Here is an 18,810-nt window from a genome sequence, read left to right on the forward strand (position 1 = left end):
TTTTTACGAGTCTCCAAATTAGCATCCTGCAATGCCGTACGGTGGTTGTATGAAAATTAGTTGGAGTTTGAAAAAGATTTGAGCTTAGGAAGTTTTGTTGATATGGACAGGATTTTCGTATAACCTGAAGGGGTGGGCTCCCACGCTAGGGGCGGACCATTATAAAATCCCATTGTTTTTATACATATTTATTGATGTCATGAGGTAAGTTTTTTCAGTTTAGCTTTTATTTTTATCGAGGAAGGAAAAAAGAGCTGCGTGGAAAATAAAATAGAATTCTCTCATTCTTTGGCAGACAGATGGAAGATTATTGCAAGATATGTTGAAGTTGATTAGGTAAATTTTAAATTCTTATACAATTAATAATTTTTCATAGATTATTATATCCTGTAACATTTGTGACTTGTGTTTGTAGATGTATTTCTATAGTCTGAGTATGTGAAATGGCAAATGTAAACTCCACACCTTAAATTAAATATATAACCGTTCAATTGAATTAGAATTTTTGGATGCATTGGAATCGCACAGACCCTTTATATTCTTAATATATTTGTGCGTGTGCATGTATGGGTGTTGAGAAGCGGTAATATGTAAGATGGAAATAGAGAAAACATCTTCTTGTATCCTTGAATTTTTGGAAAGTTCACCTTGAAAACCGGGAATGATGCTTGAATTTTATCATAGTCCTACAGTGGCCACCCTGTACGACCAGCAAAAATACATTTCTTTACCCGAAGACTGGAAGAGATACTCTCGGAGTGTATATAGTAGGTAAAAAGATAATCAACAACAGTGGCTAATTAAGAATGAATGCTAACATTTTCACTAACATTCACACAAATTTAAATAATGCCAATTGATGTATTTTCTTTACACAGATGGTGATCATAATTATATAATTAACTGGGACATTGCATCTAATCATCAAGAGCTTCCACCAATTGATTATATACCAGATAATCAAAGGACAAACATGGTTATTACTGATGAATACAAGCATGCAATCGTTACACCATGGTATCGTAGCTGGACTGCCGGTTATGAACAGGTAAGAAAGGATAATATGAATTGCCAGTCAGTGTGTTAAGACTGAGGTGTAGGTTTTAGGGATGGGAATGATTAATCAATGTTGTGTTAGTGTTTGCTGATGCAGGCATATTGGCTGATGAGTAAAGTAGTTGATAATTGCACTGATCTGATGTTTCTAGAAATAGCCAGTAATGTTGTTCAAATACTGACATGGGTAACAGTTTGTTATATTGGAGACACATTAAAATCGGATATTTTGTTATATCGGAGACACATTAAAATCGGATATTTTGTGTTTTGCATGGTTCGTACTTACCAATTGTGTATTGCGGAACATAGTTCAAGGTGCCAATATGCTTTATGCACAAAACAAACACAATTTTTTTCTTATTCCTTTTTTCGCTTCCGTAACGCACAATATGGCGAGCAGAGGTTGACTAAGTTTTAGGTATGCAGTGTTTCCAACCTTCTTCACTGAAAAATACCTACTATCGTGTTCGTCATGTGTGCAAATTGTACATTATGCACGGGTAGCTGAAGGATAGCCCCACGAACCATTAACGGAGCCCCACGAACCATTTCCGATAAGGTTAGGTTAGGCAAGCATAGTTTAAAAAAAGGGGTTGGAAACACTGACAGGGGGTTACGTAATCAAACGTATGCAGCATCCGGTTCACGTAGCGAAAGCAATGACACTTGTGCATCGATGAGATATTTCTCTTGAAAAATACATGATTACCCAGTCAAAGAGATTCCACGATGAAAGAAAATACCTCGACGAACATAGGAAACCTTAGAGAAACTCATTTTCATAAGTAGTTTCTCCTGTAAAAATGAAGAAATGTGTCTCCGATATAACGAACTGTTACCCTGACATGGGTATGAGGCATTCCATTGCCACAGCTGGGACATTTTTGATGTTAAAGTAACTATTCTACTGATAATTAAGCAACATCGTATAGTTTTTCTGTGCAATGAAATATGAAACTTAACTCTTGTAGGTTAAACATAACTACCCTCAAAATATTTTCCCAGATAAGTGAACAATTTTGTGTCACGGGTGGGACAGACAAAATAATGCCTCCTCACTTAATAAAATATTTTAATTTCTGTAAATTATTAAAATAAATTATTTAAGACAAAGAGAGAAGGTAATTGACCTTTGAATATAGTAGTGGAGTTGAGGGGGGGGGGGGGAATATAATAGTAAATAGAAAATTTAAGAAAATAAAGTTCTCCCCTGTGCTTTAACACCATGCCATGAAGGCATATAGGGGGTGTGGAGTTAGGGACCCACACTTTCTTGATCACGGCCAAAGGTGGGGGTGATGTGATCAGCACTATGCCCCTGGCTGCCTTTACTCCACAGTGTTTCCTCCAGGTACCCACTTTATACGACACTGGGTGGGTGCCGGAGCTGCTTAAAAGAGGTGGCAAAAATCCCGGTTCTCCCCCACCAAGGATCAAACCTGGGTCTCTCGCATGGTAGTCAGACACCCTAAGACTGAGCTACCGCAGCTTGTCGAAATATAATAGTTAAAGGATAAATTAATTGTTTTTTGATGTCACTGGTGGGACACAATACAAAACAAGCGTAAATCAAAAGTTAAAATAAATTAACAATATGTAAAATACCTTCTAACTTAATTATGTATAATTATGCAAATGACAATTTTAGATTGTTCACTCACAAGATAGGATAAAGTTACAACATTGCATTTAATTGTAAAAATTGAGGCTCAGGGACACTTTCACATGGAGTGACCATATAAATGAGAAGGAAATAGGGAACACTCCCCAGACAATGGAAATATTTAAATTTTTCGCAGCAGCTAAATCTTCAGATGTAGGTAAGAGACTGGAATGGGAGGTAGTGTGTTCTGATGACATTACACACTCCACTCCACTGTGGCCATTATATCGAAAGATTGTGTTATGTGTAAGGGTGACCACCTTCTGGTAAAGCACTCGAATGTCACCCTCTCTTCCACAGAATACATCCTGGAACTTCAGTTTTGCAGGTCAACGAGTCTCTGGCATCTGGATGCACAGTCATGATAATCCTCTGTGGGGTTGTGTTTGTCCTCACATGTGCTCCCGTAGAATCTCAACTTCTATGAAAGGGGGTGGGGGGAGGTAAACTGATTTAATTTTTTCACTGTTTTGTAAGGAGTTCATCCCCATAAGTTTGTTCTTTTAATCCATGACTGCAATGGGTATTAAACTGTGTAGTTACACTAACTTTACAAAACAAGGCATGTGAATTTTATATTTGTATTCAGAAAAATTACAAAATAGAATTTTGTAATTGTACAAAATTACAGGCTTTGTGTAGATATATTGGATCCTTAAAAGTATTCCATACTTTTAATATTGTTGATGCCAATGAAGTTACTTGGCATTTTTTTTATACTTAAGAGAATCATTAAGAGAATCATTAAGAGAACTGTATAATTGATTTGTTCTATATATATATGTTGCCAGCCTTCCATGGCAGTGTGTTTAGCACAGCACTCTATGATGCCAGGGCCTCCAGGTTCAAATCCTGATCTGGGCATGGTTTTTCTTTGTGAATTTAGTATCCCTTCATCAATTTCATCGTATCATCACTTATCCTCATTGTCGTGATTAGCCAAAAGTGGCAGAAAAGCGACATTAATAACAAAATATCTAATTGAATGAAATTATACTTTACTTGTTCCATTTATTGTATCAATTATGCATTATCAGTTTTTTTTCTACAGGATTATGTGGTAACAAGGATTTGCAATGAAATGAGTCCTCAAAGTAAATTTCCAGCAGAGGAAGTAGAGACATTCAAAGACTACTTCAAGAAGAAGTACGACATTGAAATACAAAACACAGATCAACCACTGCTGGAAGTAAAAGCTGTACGCATGTCACTGGACTGCTTGAAACCAAGGTATTTAATTGTTGATAGTTATTATAACTAGCATAGTAAGTATGGCTGTTAGCTGATACTGATTGCAATGTAACGTGTTGGTTAAAATTTAGTCAGCAATACTGACTGATGTACCCAGAGTTCAAGTATCTTGCAGGTTCTGCTGAAATGCCACATAACACTGCAGTGTCTGATTATGCTGGAAATTATGCAAAATTCATACTTCTATTTGATTTTGCAGCAATATTGTGTGACAAAGTGAATTTCGTGGTTGCAGCTGTTGCAATATTTTAATCTTACGTAATTCATCATACATTTAAAAATCAAAATTCTTTTAGATTGATGTGGTATAATTGCTATGGAATTATTATATATGCATATTTATAAATATTATGAACCAAATGTTCAATTGTTGCAATGTAAAGGGTGATCCATAAAGAACGCCGGATTTGAAGTTGCTATAAATGAAATTTATTTTTGGAAAAGAAGCACAAAACACATACCATTCTCTTCAGGAGATATTAAGGTTTAAACATGGAAAACAATATCAGGCATATGACCCCCCTAGTAGCCCTACATGCAATCACTCGGACCATGAAATTCACCATGAGCCGATCACACATTTCCCCATCAAGTGTGTCGAGGACACGTCGAATTTCTTGCTTAAGTTCCAACAAATTTCGGGGTTTGTTCTGGTAAACTAGTGACTTGGTGTACTCCCACAAGAAAAAGTCACATGGTGTCAAGTCACAAGATCGAGGTGGGAAGGTTTGGTCTCCTCGCAAAGAGATTATTCTGTCCGGGAACTTCTCACGCAGCAGATTGATTGTTTCTTCTGAAGTGTTGGAACCATACATTTTCGATGTTCATTTGATCCAAACGAGGCCAAAGAAAATCAGTTAGCATTGCACGGTAATGAATTCCATTCACTGTCAGAGCATTTCCTTCTTCGTCTTCAAAAAAGTAAGGACCGACCAAACCCCCCAATCCAAATCCCACACCAAACCGTAACTCTCTGAGGATGCATTTCCTTTTCCTGAATCACTCTTGGGTTCTCAGATCCCCATATTCGGCTATTCTGCTTGTTTACGAACCCGTTTAAATGGATATGAGCTTCATCGTTGAAAATGATGCGCTTTGCTAAACCCTCGTTCTCTCGTTCCCTTTCAAGGATCCAGTCAACAAATTGCCGTCGTTTTCCATGATCCGCTGGTTTCAGTTCCTGCGTTAACTGCACTTTGTACGCGTGCAAGTGCAGATCTTTAATCAAGATTCTTTGCATTGTTGTTGGCGCCATATGCAGTTCTTGAGCACGACGGCGATACAATTTTGCAGGACTCACAGCAACAGAATCATTCACAACAGCAACGTTTGCTTCACTCCGGCGACTTCGAGGGCATCCAGGGCTTTTGATGTCTTGTGTTGATCCAGTTTCTTCAAATTTCTTGATCAATCTACGAACAGTTGATTCGTTCGGTGCATGAAGATGACCAAGTATCGTACGGAGTATCCGAACAGTCACCGCGAAACTTTCACCATTCTTGTAGTGCGTTTTGACAATCTAAACTCGCTGTTCCTTACTGTACCTTTCCATGGCGTTAGCAACACACACACAAACAGTAGAACAACTGAAACGCTTCTCAACACAAAACCTCAATGATAACTGATAACAACAATCGCACCAACAATGCTGCCAACCAAACAAAAAAAATATGGCATCCTTTTCAAATCCAGCGTTCTTTATGGATCACCCTTTACAAGCATTGGTATTGGTAGGAAACTGTAACTATTGGCATCAGCGTGGGAATCTGTTAAAACTATTTATTAGCACAGGCCTGGTAATGATGTTTTATAGATATATGCTCTTACTTACACAAGGATCCCAATCATTAGAAGTACATGTGTTTATTTGTGTCAGTGGCAGATATACTAGATTCAGATTTAGTCACCAATATGCTAACCAATTCCCAGTGATACTGGTTGATTGATTGATTGATTGAGTTGGTGTTTTAAGATTTAAGTTGGTGTTTTTTTAATGTATGGAATCTTAATAATATTTAAGTTCTGCATTACAACATTAATAATTTGGTTGGTTGATTTGGTGTTTTAAGTTCACTTTATGCACAGAAAGGCTAATCGGGACTGGACCTACAGTTTAAAGTGGGATCTGAACCACTATGTGCCTCCACTGGGAATCAAACCTGGGACACCTTGATTACAAGTCTATGTCACTACTACTGCGCCATCTGGGAGGCCCCAGTGGATAACCAATTCTTGAACACTATAGCAATTTAAAGTTTTTCAAGATACAGTGGAACCTTGATTTTACGTGTTCCAGTGGACCAAGCTGAAAGAACTTAAAATGTGGGGAAACGTAAAATTGAGGAAAATTTTGCAATTTTGCAAATTGAATGTATAATGTGGGAAAATGTAAAATTGAGGAACGTAAAATCGGAGTTCCACTGTAGTTATAAATCTATTAATAAGTACACTATCACATTGCAACTATAAATCTTCATATATTCTACCATATTAATGAATCATGTTAAAACATTTGAAGAGCTTCTCTTGGAATATCAGACAGGTCAGTTCCAGATATGCTTTTGAGAGCTAACATCACTCTCATCTTCAGGTATTGAAGTGCAGAGATGCATATGCAACCAGTTTTTATTTGTTTGGTGTGATTTTTCCCACATTTTACATTTTTTAACCTTCTCCCTTAAAAAGTTAAAACCAAGATGTGTAATTACACCTTAATTGAACGCTGATGTATTGGATTTGCAAAGAGTACAATACAAAGAAATTATATGAATACAGGAAAACCTTGTTAATACGAAGTTCAAGGGACCAAAAAATGTCAACTTCGTATTAAACGACTTCGAGTTATCCAAACTTTTCAAGATGGCGCCTGTTTTTAGGTGTAAATAAAGTAGAGTATAAATTCCCCCACAAAGGATGTTTTATACTTGGTGGTAGCTCATAAAATAAGCTTTATATGTACAATATAATAATGTTGTACGTTTTAAAGAAAGTGTAAAAAATGTTACACAAAATGAGAACACGGAGCTTAACGTGGACACAAGATTCCAAGGAGACCGTTAACACCATTTATCCTGCCTAGTTATACAACCGGTTATGCACGGGATGCATGTTGTGGCAAAAAGTCTTTTAAAAAACGGTATTTTCTTTTAATTGTGCAAAGTCGTTGCTCTTCCACGAAATTCTTACAATTTTAGTTCATAAGAAACCCGTTTGCACGGAGACCTACGGAAAAGAAAACAATCTCGTTTATTGCAAGAAGTGAAACTCGGAAGAATCTTGACGGTAGTCACAGTGGTGAAAGGAAGAGACGGGAGATAATCGGACAGAATGAATATTGGATTTTATGTGAGTTCACTAGAACATCGTCCGTTACAGGATTAACTGGTAAGAGAAGATTCTGTTGGGAGAGAACACAACCTTTCCCTGGCAAAAAACCAAACAAAAAAATCGGGGCTGTAAATTTCGTTCTGGTTCGGCTGTCTAAAACACATCGTAAAAAATGTCACGTATTCTTTGCTTGAGTTAACTTCATATTCGCCCCCCCCCCTCCTCCCCCTTTGCAGGGATCAGTTCAAACTCTTCCTCAACTTGCATTGTAATCCACTCTGAAAGAATAAACACACAACTTGCGATCTGTTTGCACCGAATGACACATTAAACAGTGCCGCACTCGATAATCACTCTGGTTTGGATCCCACTTTAAACTGTATATTTAATCCCGCTTAGCTCATCAGCATAAAATGAACTAAAAACAAGTTTTACGAAACTTGCGTATTTTCAGATTAATAGACAATTTCTTGTAGATTTCAGGAGTATTCTGGAGGTCAAACAATCTCTCCGCCAAAACTTTTCCTCTCGTATTCCTACATTGAGCATTGCGTTTTTTTTTTTCTTCCCCAGCACGCTAATGGTTCTGAAGAAAATTGGGGATTATATGGCTTTGGGAGATTCAAAACAATGAGGCTTATTCCTTCGAACTGGATGAGTCATTGCAGTTACCGGCAAGCGAGAGCTTACCAGACGCTAGACTAAACACTGGCGCCAGCTGCAGCGTAAACACAATGAGACCGGCTGGAAGTTAGAGCAGCAGGTGGCAGAAGGGAAATCATTGGCATTTTAAAGATAACAGACTGAACTTTTATCAGCAGTGAGAAAAAAATTAATCCTTGCATTACCTTTTACCATGCAACAGACAATAATACGGGCAATATTTCCTATCCAGACAGCTGCATTCAAACAAGAAAGAGGGACCTGAAGTCTGCAATTATCGCATTACCATGCTCACCAGTGGCGGATAATGAGCTGTTGTAGGAGAAGGAAGGGGGTCACTTTTCTTTTACTTATCATGCGGTTTTTGTTCGTTTTAAAGAAGGTATTCAGAACTGTTTGCTTTTTTTTAGACGCAAAAGCAAAAGGAAAGGAGCCCGTGTGCCCGAAACAATTAGCAATGGATCCCCCCCGTTTGCTGATAGCAAAAGGGAGAAGTCACTCAGACAAAAAAACACTGTTTTGGCAAATTTTATGACCGGCACAGTTGGGAAACGTATGAAACGGGAAACTGGAGTTGCAACATACAACGTCAACTTTTGCGGGAAACCTAGATGACAACGTATTAAGCAGGTTGACGATCTTTAGTTGGCCTATGCGGCTTTGATTATCTGTAACAGTTTCCCTATTTTTTAATGAAGTTCTACAGGGCACAAAGAACACGCTTTTAATGAAAGTGGTTACCGGAAGTTGTCGGCTACCAGGCCAAAAGTTGCTCGCTCACGGGAAATTGCTTTATCTCGAGCTCAGAGCCAGACAGATGGGTGAGACTTCCAGGCGCCACGCATCTTGTCTTTTGGAACATTCATGCGATCTTATCTCGCATTTCTCATCTAGCACCGGTGAATATTTCCAAGGTGGCGCATTCAGCGGGGAAAGAGCTTGACCTCCCATGCAGATTGACAAAGAATGTCAATGTCCAGCGGGCATTTCCGGCTGCTTCCCTCGAGTTGTCAGCAGCTCTTAGGACAAGGAAACATGTCAAGTTAAAATAACGTCCAAGCTCTCTCCACATTCGATCTTCTCTTGTCAACTTACGCAGGTGTCTACTTCGAATTAAGCGAAACCAGTTTTGGGGAAGGGTCTTGTAAGCAACTTCGTATTAAAAATTATCCGTATTTCAATTTATCCGTACTGAAATACATTATAAATCCTATCTTATCGGCTGGGGAATGGGAAGAACTTCGGATTAAAGGGTACTTCGTATTAACCAATATCGTATTAACGAGGTTTTCCTGTAATCTGAACACCCACTTTACTTGTATATTCTACACATTACTTTGGGGCGATCAGCAAAGAAGCCAATAAGCCATTCAGTTCTGCAGTCTGTGTAGACTAAAATTAAACCAGTTTTGTTTAGTCATTTTCTCACCATGGAAGGCACTGTGTGAAAATACACTTTCAGATCCAAGGTTTTCGGGATGGAGGAAAGAGTCTGTCTCATTTTGATCAACAGGTGTCAAGATCAGTAGGGCCTTGGTCTTTTCTTTTGAAGAACCTTGTGGGTGGCTGTTGATTTGGCTTTGTCCTTTCTACCAAATAGGGCACATTAGAGAAATCAATATATTGTAGGATGACGTCTGGTTTTGGGACTTACTGGCTATCTCTGTCGTGATTAGGTAGGGCCAAGAAGAAAGTTGGGGAATGTTGTTGCCAACGTTAAGTTACTCATCTCTTGCTGTATGTGATCTCTTGCCTCACACTGCAGTGATCGGTGCCTTCTGATGGTAAACTGTTACCTCAGGGTGGGACCTGAAGCTAACTGGAGGCACTGAAGAGATTTGTGTCACTTTGGTGGCAGGCAGTGCATGGCAAGGGAGGCTATGATGAAGTCGACTGGTCTACTCTCTCTGGGACATTGTGCTTCCATAGTGCAAGCTATGTGTGTCCCAACATTTTTATGAACTACTGCTCATTTAAAACTGGTCCCAAAAACAAATCTATATGTCACTTCATATTTGAAGTGTCACCTGACCATAGCAAAATTCTTCCCAAAACAGGCAAGATATATATTGCATTCCTCTTGTTGTCCATTAAGGACTACTTGGTATCCCCAGGTACCACCGTTGCTCCGATATTGGGCACATAAGTAAAAATTGCCATGGAAAGGATGGCAATTTACGTGAAAACTACGATAGAAAAAGCGAACCAAGGAAATGTATTCCCTGTCTGAGGAGAAAAAAAAACTGCGATGTTAAAGACTGTTCAACTTTCAATCTTCAGCTCCAACGTCTCATTGAAAAAAATGACTATGGGCAATAAGGTTGTAACACTGCCCACGAAAAGGAATAAAATAAGAAATACACCTAGCTGTCGATGCTGAAATGCTGGCAGAACGGTGGCCTACAAAGAAGAAATAATGAGTGAAATGAAGTTAAAAATAAAACGGAAAATAATTAAGTTGAGTTTAGTCTAATTATAATAATAATAACAACCCTTAGAGAAAGTGTTCACTAACTTTTATCCAAGAATATCTAAGAGTGATCCTCAATTGACCTTAAATCTTACAGCTCGAAAAAGTAAATAAATAGACCAAATCCCAGGGACTTAACTAACCCCAAAGTAAAATACCGTCAATGGAGGGCAGAATTAAGTTATATTTCAAGTATCTCATATAACTGTTTATTACCCACTGGACTCCAGTGGAATCTCAAGGGGTTAAAGTTCCATATTAAGATACTTTTAATTGCTTGAAAATTTCATTTAAATTTTACTTTTGTTCTATATTTATATAATTGTAACATTAATATTTAAAAGTTAAGAAGTTTCGATTAAACCTCCACTGGTGTTGGTATACATATTAATTACTCTTGTCATCTTGATACTTATTAATTAAACTATTTAATATTAAAGGAATTTTATTGCATCATTCGTGTTGTGCCTTGTAATCAAGGGGTCCCAGGTTCGATTCCCGGTGGAGGCACATAGTGGTTCGGATCCCACTTTAAACTGTAGGTCCAGTCCCGATTAGCCTTACTGTGCATAAAGTAGACTTAAAACACCAAATCATTCGTGTTGTAATGCAGAACTTAAATATTATTAAGATTCCATACATTACATTTTTTCATTACTTTATCTATTCCTTAAACTAGCAAACTAATATTAAATTAATACTAGTATTGCAATTTTAATTTTAATGTTGTTCATATTTTGTTTAAATTCATGCTCGTAACCCCAATGCACTTACTCTGCTAATAACTATATAACCCACAGACCTAACACAACTACCTATTACACATTTTAGTTAATGGTATTAAAATTTAATTAGGAACACAGTTTGTATATGCAATGGCGTCTCAGTAATAAACAGAAAAACGAAAAGCGTGTTTCCATCTCGGCAGGGATATGAAAACTCCAATGGCATTGTACTTAGCTGGGCCTTGCACTTCACTCAGTCAGTGTTCCGACAAAAATGCCAGCCAAGCTATCTTAAAGGCACATGCAAGATAAGCAGATTACATGTCTCGTGGTGGAGGTCGAAGGAAAGCTGTTTTCTTTTCTGCACCTAAGGTAACCGCGAGGAATGAGACATGTACGTTCACCAAGCACCTCCCCTGCATAATACAAGGACCAGGGTATGATTGCAACAAAGTACTGGGGCCACGTTCTGGGATACTGGAACAGACTGAAGATGCTAGCGCAATCGATGCCATTGCACTTCATAAATAATCTAAGGAACACAATTTCTATACCCTGCTGGTTCTGGTTTCCAGAATTGACCTTAATGGGCTCCGGTTTTCCAGCTCTAAATTGAACACACAACAAAATTTGCCGTCACATAAACAGGCTGAACAAATGACAAACAAGTTAATAACTTTGTTTTGGTCCCCAGAATAGTGAGATCAACCACAATTAATTATGTAAAAACTAACAATGTTTGTATTATTCTTTATATATATTTTACCATGTATTGTACTATATTATGTTATATATTGTAAAATTGAACCAATAAATAAGAATTCATGCAACTGACATCCTGGTATATTTTAAGGAACCAGGACAATAAGCACATACCCTCGAATGTATACGGGAGGAGGCAGGCTTACTTGGGGGGTCCCCCACCCCTTTATCAACTCCTCCTCATCCATGTCGAACTGCTGATGCCTAATGGTAACACGATTAAGCCTTGTTTCTATGACAGAAAAAAAACACTACATATGCTGACCAAGGCAGTCTATATTTCAGTAAAAACAATTAACAACATGGCGTTAGGGTCTTCTCAAACTTGAAACCAACTAAAGTCGAACTAATGATGTATTGATATTTCCACATTGCCGTTTTTGTTGATTGCCCAATTAATTTCAAGGAACACTGCAGTGGTCCTTCAGAATTAATTGAACATTGAAAAAAATGGTAACATAGAAATAGGAAACTTTACCCGTACAGAATATGGAGATTGCTTGGTCTGGTACTTCTAAGAACTAAGATTGCAGACCGGAAGTGCCAGTTTTAATAAAGGCACGGTGAGTGAGTGACAGAGTTTTTTTTTTCCGCCTGCAACTCTGTTAAATAAATGCTAATGCAGAGTGAGTATTGGTCATTGTAATTCCTAGGATATCATCCAATCTAACATAGTCTTGATTCTTCTCTGCAATATAACACATAAACAAAAGTAAGGAATGCAATGCCAAGTCATCTAATTCCCTAGTAGGTGCTAATCAGATGGGAAGAAGAAAGCCTAAAATAAGTTTTTGTTTTTCCCGGTAAAAATGCATATTGCACTAGATTTTGTCAAATCATTGTACATACCAAAATTGTTACTTTTTTAAGTGTCTGTGTTTCAGGAACATTGCTCCAGGCACCTCACGGAAGAGCAGGCGTACTGATAATGATTTTGATGAACATCTTGTCCCAGAGCTTTGTACCTTAAGGACTTTGCCAGGCACACTGTGGATGAAAGCCATCACAATTCCATCCATTTTACATAGAATCCACCATCTTCTGAATGCTGAAGAGCTTAGAGTGCGGATACAGAGGGAGACCAATTTGCCTTGTAACCTAGAAGGTATGGAATGGCAACCAGAATGTTGTTTGATTGGAAATGGTTGTTTTTTTTTTAAGTACCTAGGTATAACAACTTTGAAGTAAGTGAATCACCTGTATAATATATCAACTTATTAACAGTCTAGTTAGGGCCTGGATTTCTGACCTGAAACTGAAAAGATAAACTAAAGGTTATTGCTAAAATTTATTTTATTTTCCAGTAAAGTTCAACATATTGTTGAACCTGTACATAGAAAATGTAAACTGAATTATATTTTTGGGGTGAGAAAAAAGGAAGACAAAACATTTTACCCTTTGTTTCACAGAGTGTTCCTGGTAAATTCAGTGATCTCTTCAGGATTGAAAAGTCAATGAAACTTCTTTGCATTACTGGCAAAAGCACAATTTTATGACAAATATCTGATGACAAGTTAAACACCAAAATAGGCCTAAAGATTTATGATCAGTACAGCAGAGTCACCATGTTTATTTTAACCGAGGAACACAAAAATAAGTAAAAAAATGACATTCCATCATTATTTATTAATTCTTGTAAAACAGGGAGAAGGTTTTACAGAGGTTGTTTCCGATCTATGGTGACGATTTCAAACTGATCTTACCTTAAGAGAAACCATGTCACCACCATCGAGAGTGCTCTATTTTGGTGGCCCTGCATCTTGGCAATTGCCCGACAGCGAAGTTTCCACTATAGGAGACTGGCACAAAGTGTAGTCATGTCCAGCCTCAACCACTCCTCCTGACAGGCTTTCCATAGCCCTTCAATTGTACGGGGTCTTCTCTGAGACAAGGCTCGTTTCAGTAGGCTGAAGGTGACTTCCCTGGAATGTCTGTGAAAGGAATGACACGAATTCCAGTTTCTTCTGCCATTTGTTGGAGGAAGAGGCAGGTTGAGCGAGATGTGTGACTTGATGCCTTGTCTTGATGCACCCACACACAATTCTGATCCCTCCCATGGAGATGGGGAATGTCATGGCGATAAACTGGTGTCAGGACGTTAGCCTGATAATAATCGGAATTAACCTTCGTATTTTTGGCAACGCAATGTATGGTCAGCTTGCCATTGTACCAGTATCCAGCAATGATCATGAAACCTGTGCCAAAACTTTCCTTACATTCGGTGAACCATCTTTGAAAGCCCCTCGAACCTGTCGATCGATAAAAAATTGCATGTGGCTTGTGACAGTCATGAAGATAAATATATGCCTCGTCCAATGTCACAAGGAACTTCCATTTTTCACCTGACAGGTGCCGCTCATAAAGCTTTCGACAGTTGGTGCAACGTTCCTGGATGTGTTTTGGCAAGAGCTTATGAACACGCCCCTTGCGTCACTTTTCCAAACCCAAATCGTGGTCAATGATGGTGTGCACACTTCAGTGATGTTTGTAGCCGGTTTGCGATACTTCTCTGTGTAGCTGGATTCTCCCTGGTGACCAGCACCCTGACATCCCGAATTGTAGCTGGTGTGCGGCTAGTGGCAGTCCAGGAGTTGGCCTGTTTCTGCCCCACAGGAATCATCCCACGCCTCATCATACCTGCCCCTTTCAACACCTATGATATGCCATTTCTGGACAGAGTGAATCCACACTCCTTGCTCAGTTTTATAATTGCACCATAACTGTAGTTTACGTCGAAAAGTGCAGTTATGTAACCCCCCCAATATGCACTGATTTTCGGCTGCATTCTTTCCGATACGCAATGACCACACCTGTCATGCACAGTCAATGGTCTAACGTGCCCACACGACTGGCAGCTTCGTTCTCTTCACGCTTGGTGGTGCTGCAAAAGGTGTGCAATTTCGTCACCATAGAGCGGAAACAACCTCTGTATTAGTGCTTAACCAATGCTGATGTACTCGGTGATCAATCTGTATCTGCATTAATAAATACCTACTTCAGTGGTGAGCATGTGTTCATATTTTGATATGAATGGAAAACATGTTCTTAGAAATAGATCACGAGCACACAAGCATGTGTATTTTGTATTATGTTTATTGGGAGATCATAAAATTGTGACAAATATGTGGGAAGTTGCTAGGTAAGAAACTATGTGAGGGAAGGCTTTATTCAGACATAAATGGAGCACATGCTCATGTGTTGAGTACCTACTGCTGTCACTGGAGTCAGTCGCAGCGATTGGGTTCCAAAAACTTGGGGGGGGGGGTGCAAAGACAGTTTATTTCCATTTGTAGATAAGTTTTTGCATAGTACGGGGGCAAAAGTGCAAAAAGTGGGGGGAGGGCAGTTGCCCTCCCTAATCGCTGCCACTGATTGGAGTACTTGGTCATAAATACCTTCTCATATGTATTAATATAGCCCATTATAAATACAGAGAAACTAGTATTCAGTATTTCCGCGAAACTGTTATTTTCATAGTTCTATTAATTTCAGTGGCCCACTGCTACCACCCTCTTTGGAACTTGTTGCACTGTTGCTTGGCGTGCTTCTGTTGTTCTTATTTCTCTGGCTGCTGCTAGGTGCGCTGTTGTGAACTGTCCGTCTGTGTCCGTGTCATCTGCTATTGCCCTGCATAACTGTTGTTAGTAGGGGAATCCAAGTGTTGTCTGCCTGTGTGGTCTGCTAGCAATGTTTAGCTCATGGGGGAAGTGCATTATGGTATGAGTTTCCTTGATTTTGGTGTCTACGGGTGTGTGGGCTGTGCGCTCGACGTGTACTTTTTGGATTGTATGGCTATTGTATTTGATGTGCTTAGCAAGACCAGTAGTGGGTTGGGCTTTTTTTTGTATCCATTAAGGTGTTGTTGAATTCTTTCATTGATAGATCTGATTGACCTGCCAATGTAATGTGCCTTGCACTCGCACAACCCACTATTGGTCTTGCTAAGCACATCAAATACAATAGCCATGAAATCCAAATAGTACGTGTCGAGCACACAGCCCACACACTTGTAGACACCAAAATCAAAGAAACTCATGCCATAATGCACTTCCCGCATGAGCTAATCATCGATAGCAGACAAGTACACCACACTTGGATTCCCCTACTAACAACAGTTAATGTCAGGCAGTAGCACATGACACGGACACAGACGGACAGTTCACAACAGTGCACCTAGCAGCAGCCAGAGAACTAAGAACAATAGAAGCATGCCAAGCAACAGTGCAATAAGTTCCAAAGAGGGTGGTGGCAGTGGGCCACTGAAATTAATAGAACTATGAAAAAAACAGTTTCAAGGAAAAAGTGACTACTAGTTTCTCTATTTATCTACTGTCATGTCTCTTATTTCCAAATTATGAATAATGTTAATAATTATGTTATGTGGTATATGTGGTATAACACAACTGTGCTCAGGAATAGCATATTTATAACTGAATATTTTTTTCTTGTATTAAAAAAGCAGAATATAGTAATTCATACTTGTATTCTTCTGTTTGCAGGTGTTAGATGGAAGTCACTGGAATGTGATGACCGAATAGATGGTAGCAGCCAGAACCCTTCCAGCATCCAAAATTACTTGCATTTACGAGAAAGCCACAGCGTACAACCATGTGAGAGTCAATCCAACTCTTCATCCCCATGGACCGTGGATGAAGAACCAGTTGACATTTATAGGGAAATGGATGAAATTTGCATAGTAGACATTCTGTATTTTGATGACTTTATTGCTAAGGAGATTGGTAACAGAATAACCAAGCATGTGACACCTCCTGGTAATTCTGGGGAAGCTCTTACAGATGTGGGATTTCAGCCAAGTGGGAAAGACACTGGGCCGCAGCAGCATGAGGTATTGCAAGCCTTAACGCCAGCTTGTGCTGGCGATATAGTAAATCTCGAACGACTGGAAACACTTGGAGATTCGTTCCTGAAATTTAGCGTGTCTGTGTACCTTTTCTTGGCATACACGACGCTAAATGAAGGAAAGTTGACAAACCTCAAAGCAAAGATAGTTGGGAACCGCAATCTCTGCTATTGTGGAAGGGCTATGGGACTACCTGAAATCATTAAGGTGTACAACTTCTCGGTGTCTGATTACATTCCTCCAGGATTCTGTATTCCACGTTGCATTCAGAAAGTTCTTAGGGATGCAAACGTCAGACCGAACATTTTGTATAAGTTTTTAATCCCTCCTGATGAACGCGAAACTGGCATCATCACGCATGCAACGTGGGATGATTTTTCAAGACTGATTATAGAGGAATCTGAAGATTCGAAGACATTCCCTCCATCGTCAATTGAAAACTTTGTGTCTCAGCAGACTGTTAGTGACAAGTGTGTGGCAGACTGTGTCGAAGCCCTCATAGGGGCATATTACAATGCATATGGTGTAAGAGGAACTTTAAGGTTTCTAGGTTGGTTTGGCATTCTTCCAGCTGATGGTGTCGAAGCCATGCTCCAGAGTGCTCCACCAACCGCGCTGATCTGTGAGAGTGCAAGGGACAATATTAATTTCCATCTCAAGGGCATACATGAACTGGAAGAGGTTCTGCAGTACACTTTCAAGGATAGGAGCTTTTTGCTTCAGGCATTGACGCATGCCTCTTATAACACAAACAGAATAACAGACTGTTATCAGCGGCTGGAATTTATTGGTGATGCAATTATAGGTAATCTTAATTTCTACTTTTTTAAATTTTACATTTTCAGGGAACTGGCTAAAAACTTAAGTGGGGGGAAATTTAATCCAAGAATGTAAAATCTGGATTACACTGTACTAGTTCTTTATTGTTGATGTAATACAGTGGAACTCCGATTTTACGTTCCTCAGTTTTACATGTTCCCGCATTATACATTCAATATTCATGGTCCCAATTGAGCAAATTGCTTTAAAAATTTCCCTGATTTTAAATTTTCCAGCATTTTAAGTTTTTTCAGCTTGGTTCCCTGCAAAACGTAAAATCGAGGTTTTAATGTAGTTGTTTAATACAGGCTGCCCCTACATTGTTTAGAAAACGTTTAATTTGCCACAGATACCCATACTCATGTGTCCATGAGTATGCAAAGACTTCTACTGCAGTCCATTGCAACTCCATATAACCCCCATCCATGTCAAGCACACACTAATGTCCAATGATGGCTCAAAACTTAGACTGTTGTTGTGTGCTGTATGTCATACATTTTATATAATTTCATATGGAAGGTATAGGCTTGAATTTAGTCACTGATAATGGACTATTCTTTTCTGTGGTTCAGAAATCTGTTTAATAAGCAAAATTCATACAGAGGATTATGTGCACAACTTGCATTAATTTGCACTAGTATTACAAGGCAAAAGTTCCCATTTGTGAGCTGATTATGTGGTATAACAGCAGTGAAATATCAACATCCTAAATTTACAACTATTGTAATCTTAACATTTTTAAATTGCTGAAATATTTTTATATTCAAGAAGCATGTGGGACTATTGTAAATTTTTCTACATACTAGTAAATAAATATAAAATCTGTTGATTGAGAGAAGAGCGACTTTACAAATCTGATATTAGGTGGCACATTTTCTCTAAAGAAACTGAATAGGTAAATAACCTTCATGTATGCAATCAGATGACTACAGTGGGTTTTGCCCTTTAAAGGAAAAAAAAAAAAAAAAGAAACTCCAGATTTAGCCATTATCAACCAAGGTACATGATTTTACTTTTTTATTCATAAAGATTATAACGAAATGGCAGAATTGTTCACTGAGTTCCAGACTACTTATAGAAATCAGATTGTTAAAAATATCAGTGATATGCCTGTAGTGGCCAGTAGCAGAGAGCACCTATTAATCTGTCCAATCTCTAGTGTCATACGTGTGTAGTGCGAGCAGGTGCTAACTTTTTCTGTGATGCTGAT

The 18,810-nt window shown here is 38.7% G+C and overlaps 1 protein-coding gene across 1 annotated transcript in view; it reads left to right on the forward strand.

Annotated features, from left to right (window-relative positions):
• LOC145987818 (endoribonuclease Dicer-S-like) overlaps positions 1-18,810 on the forward strand; it is a 111,940-nt gene that overhangs the window by 71,644 nt on the left and 21,486 nt on the right. Inside the window, exons 15-18 of the mRNA XM_083122541.1 lie at positions 879-1,048; positions 3,774-3,952; positions 12,805-13,025; positions 16,420-17,586. Of these exons, the coding sequence (XP_082978667.1) occupies positions 879-1,048; positions 3,774-3,952; positions 12,805-13,025; positions 16,420-17,586 (1,737 nt within the window). The remainder of the gene's footprint in view (positions 1-878; positions 1,049-3,773; positions 3,953-12,804; positions 13,026-16,419; positions 17,587-18,810) is intronic.

This window comes from Lepisma saccharinum, chromosome 5 (genome assembly GCF_977018435.1).
Source record: "Lepisma saccharinum chromosome 5, izLepSacc3.1, whole genome shotgun sequence".
Lineage (NCBI taxonomy): Eukaryota > Metazoa > Arthropoda > Insecta > Zygentoma > Lepismatidae > Lepisma > Lepisma saccharinum.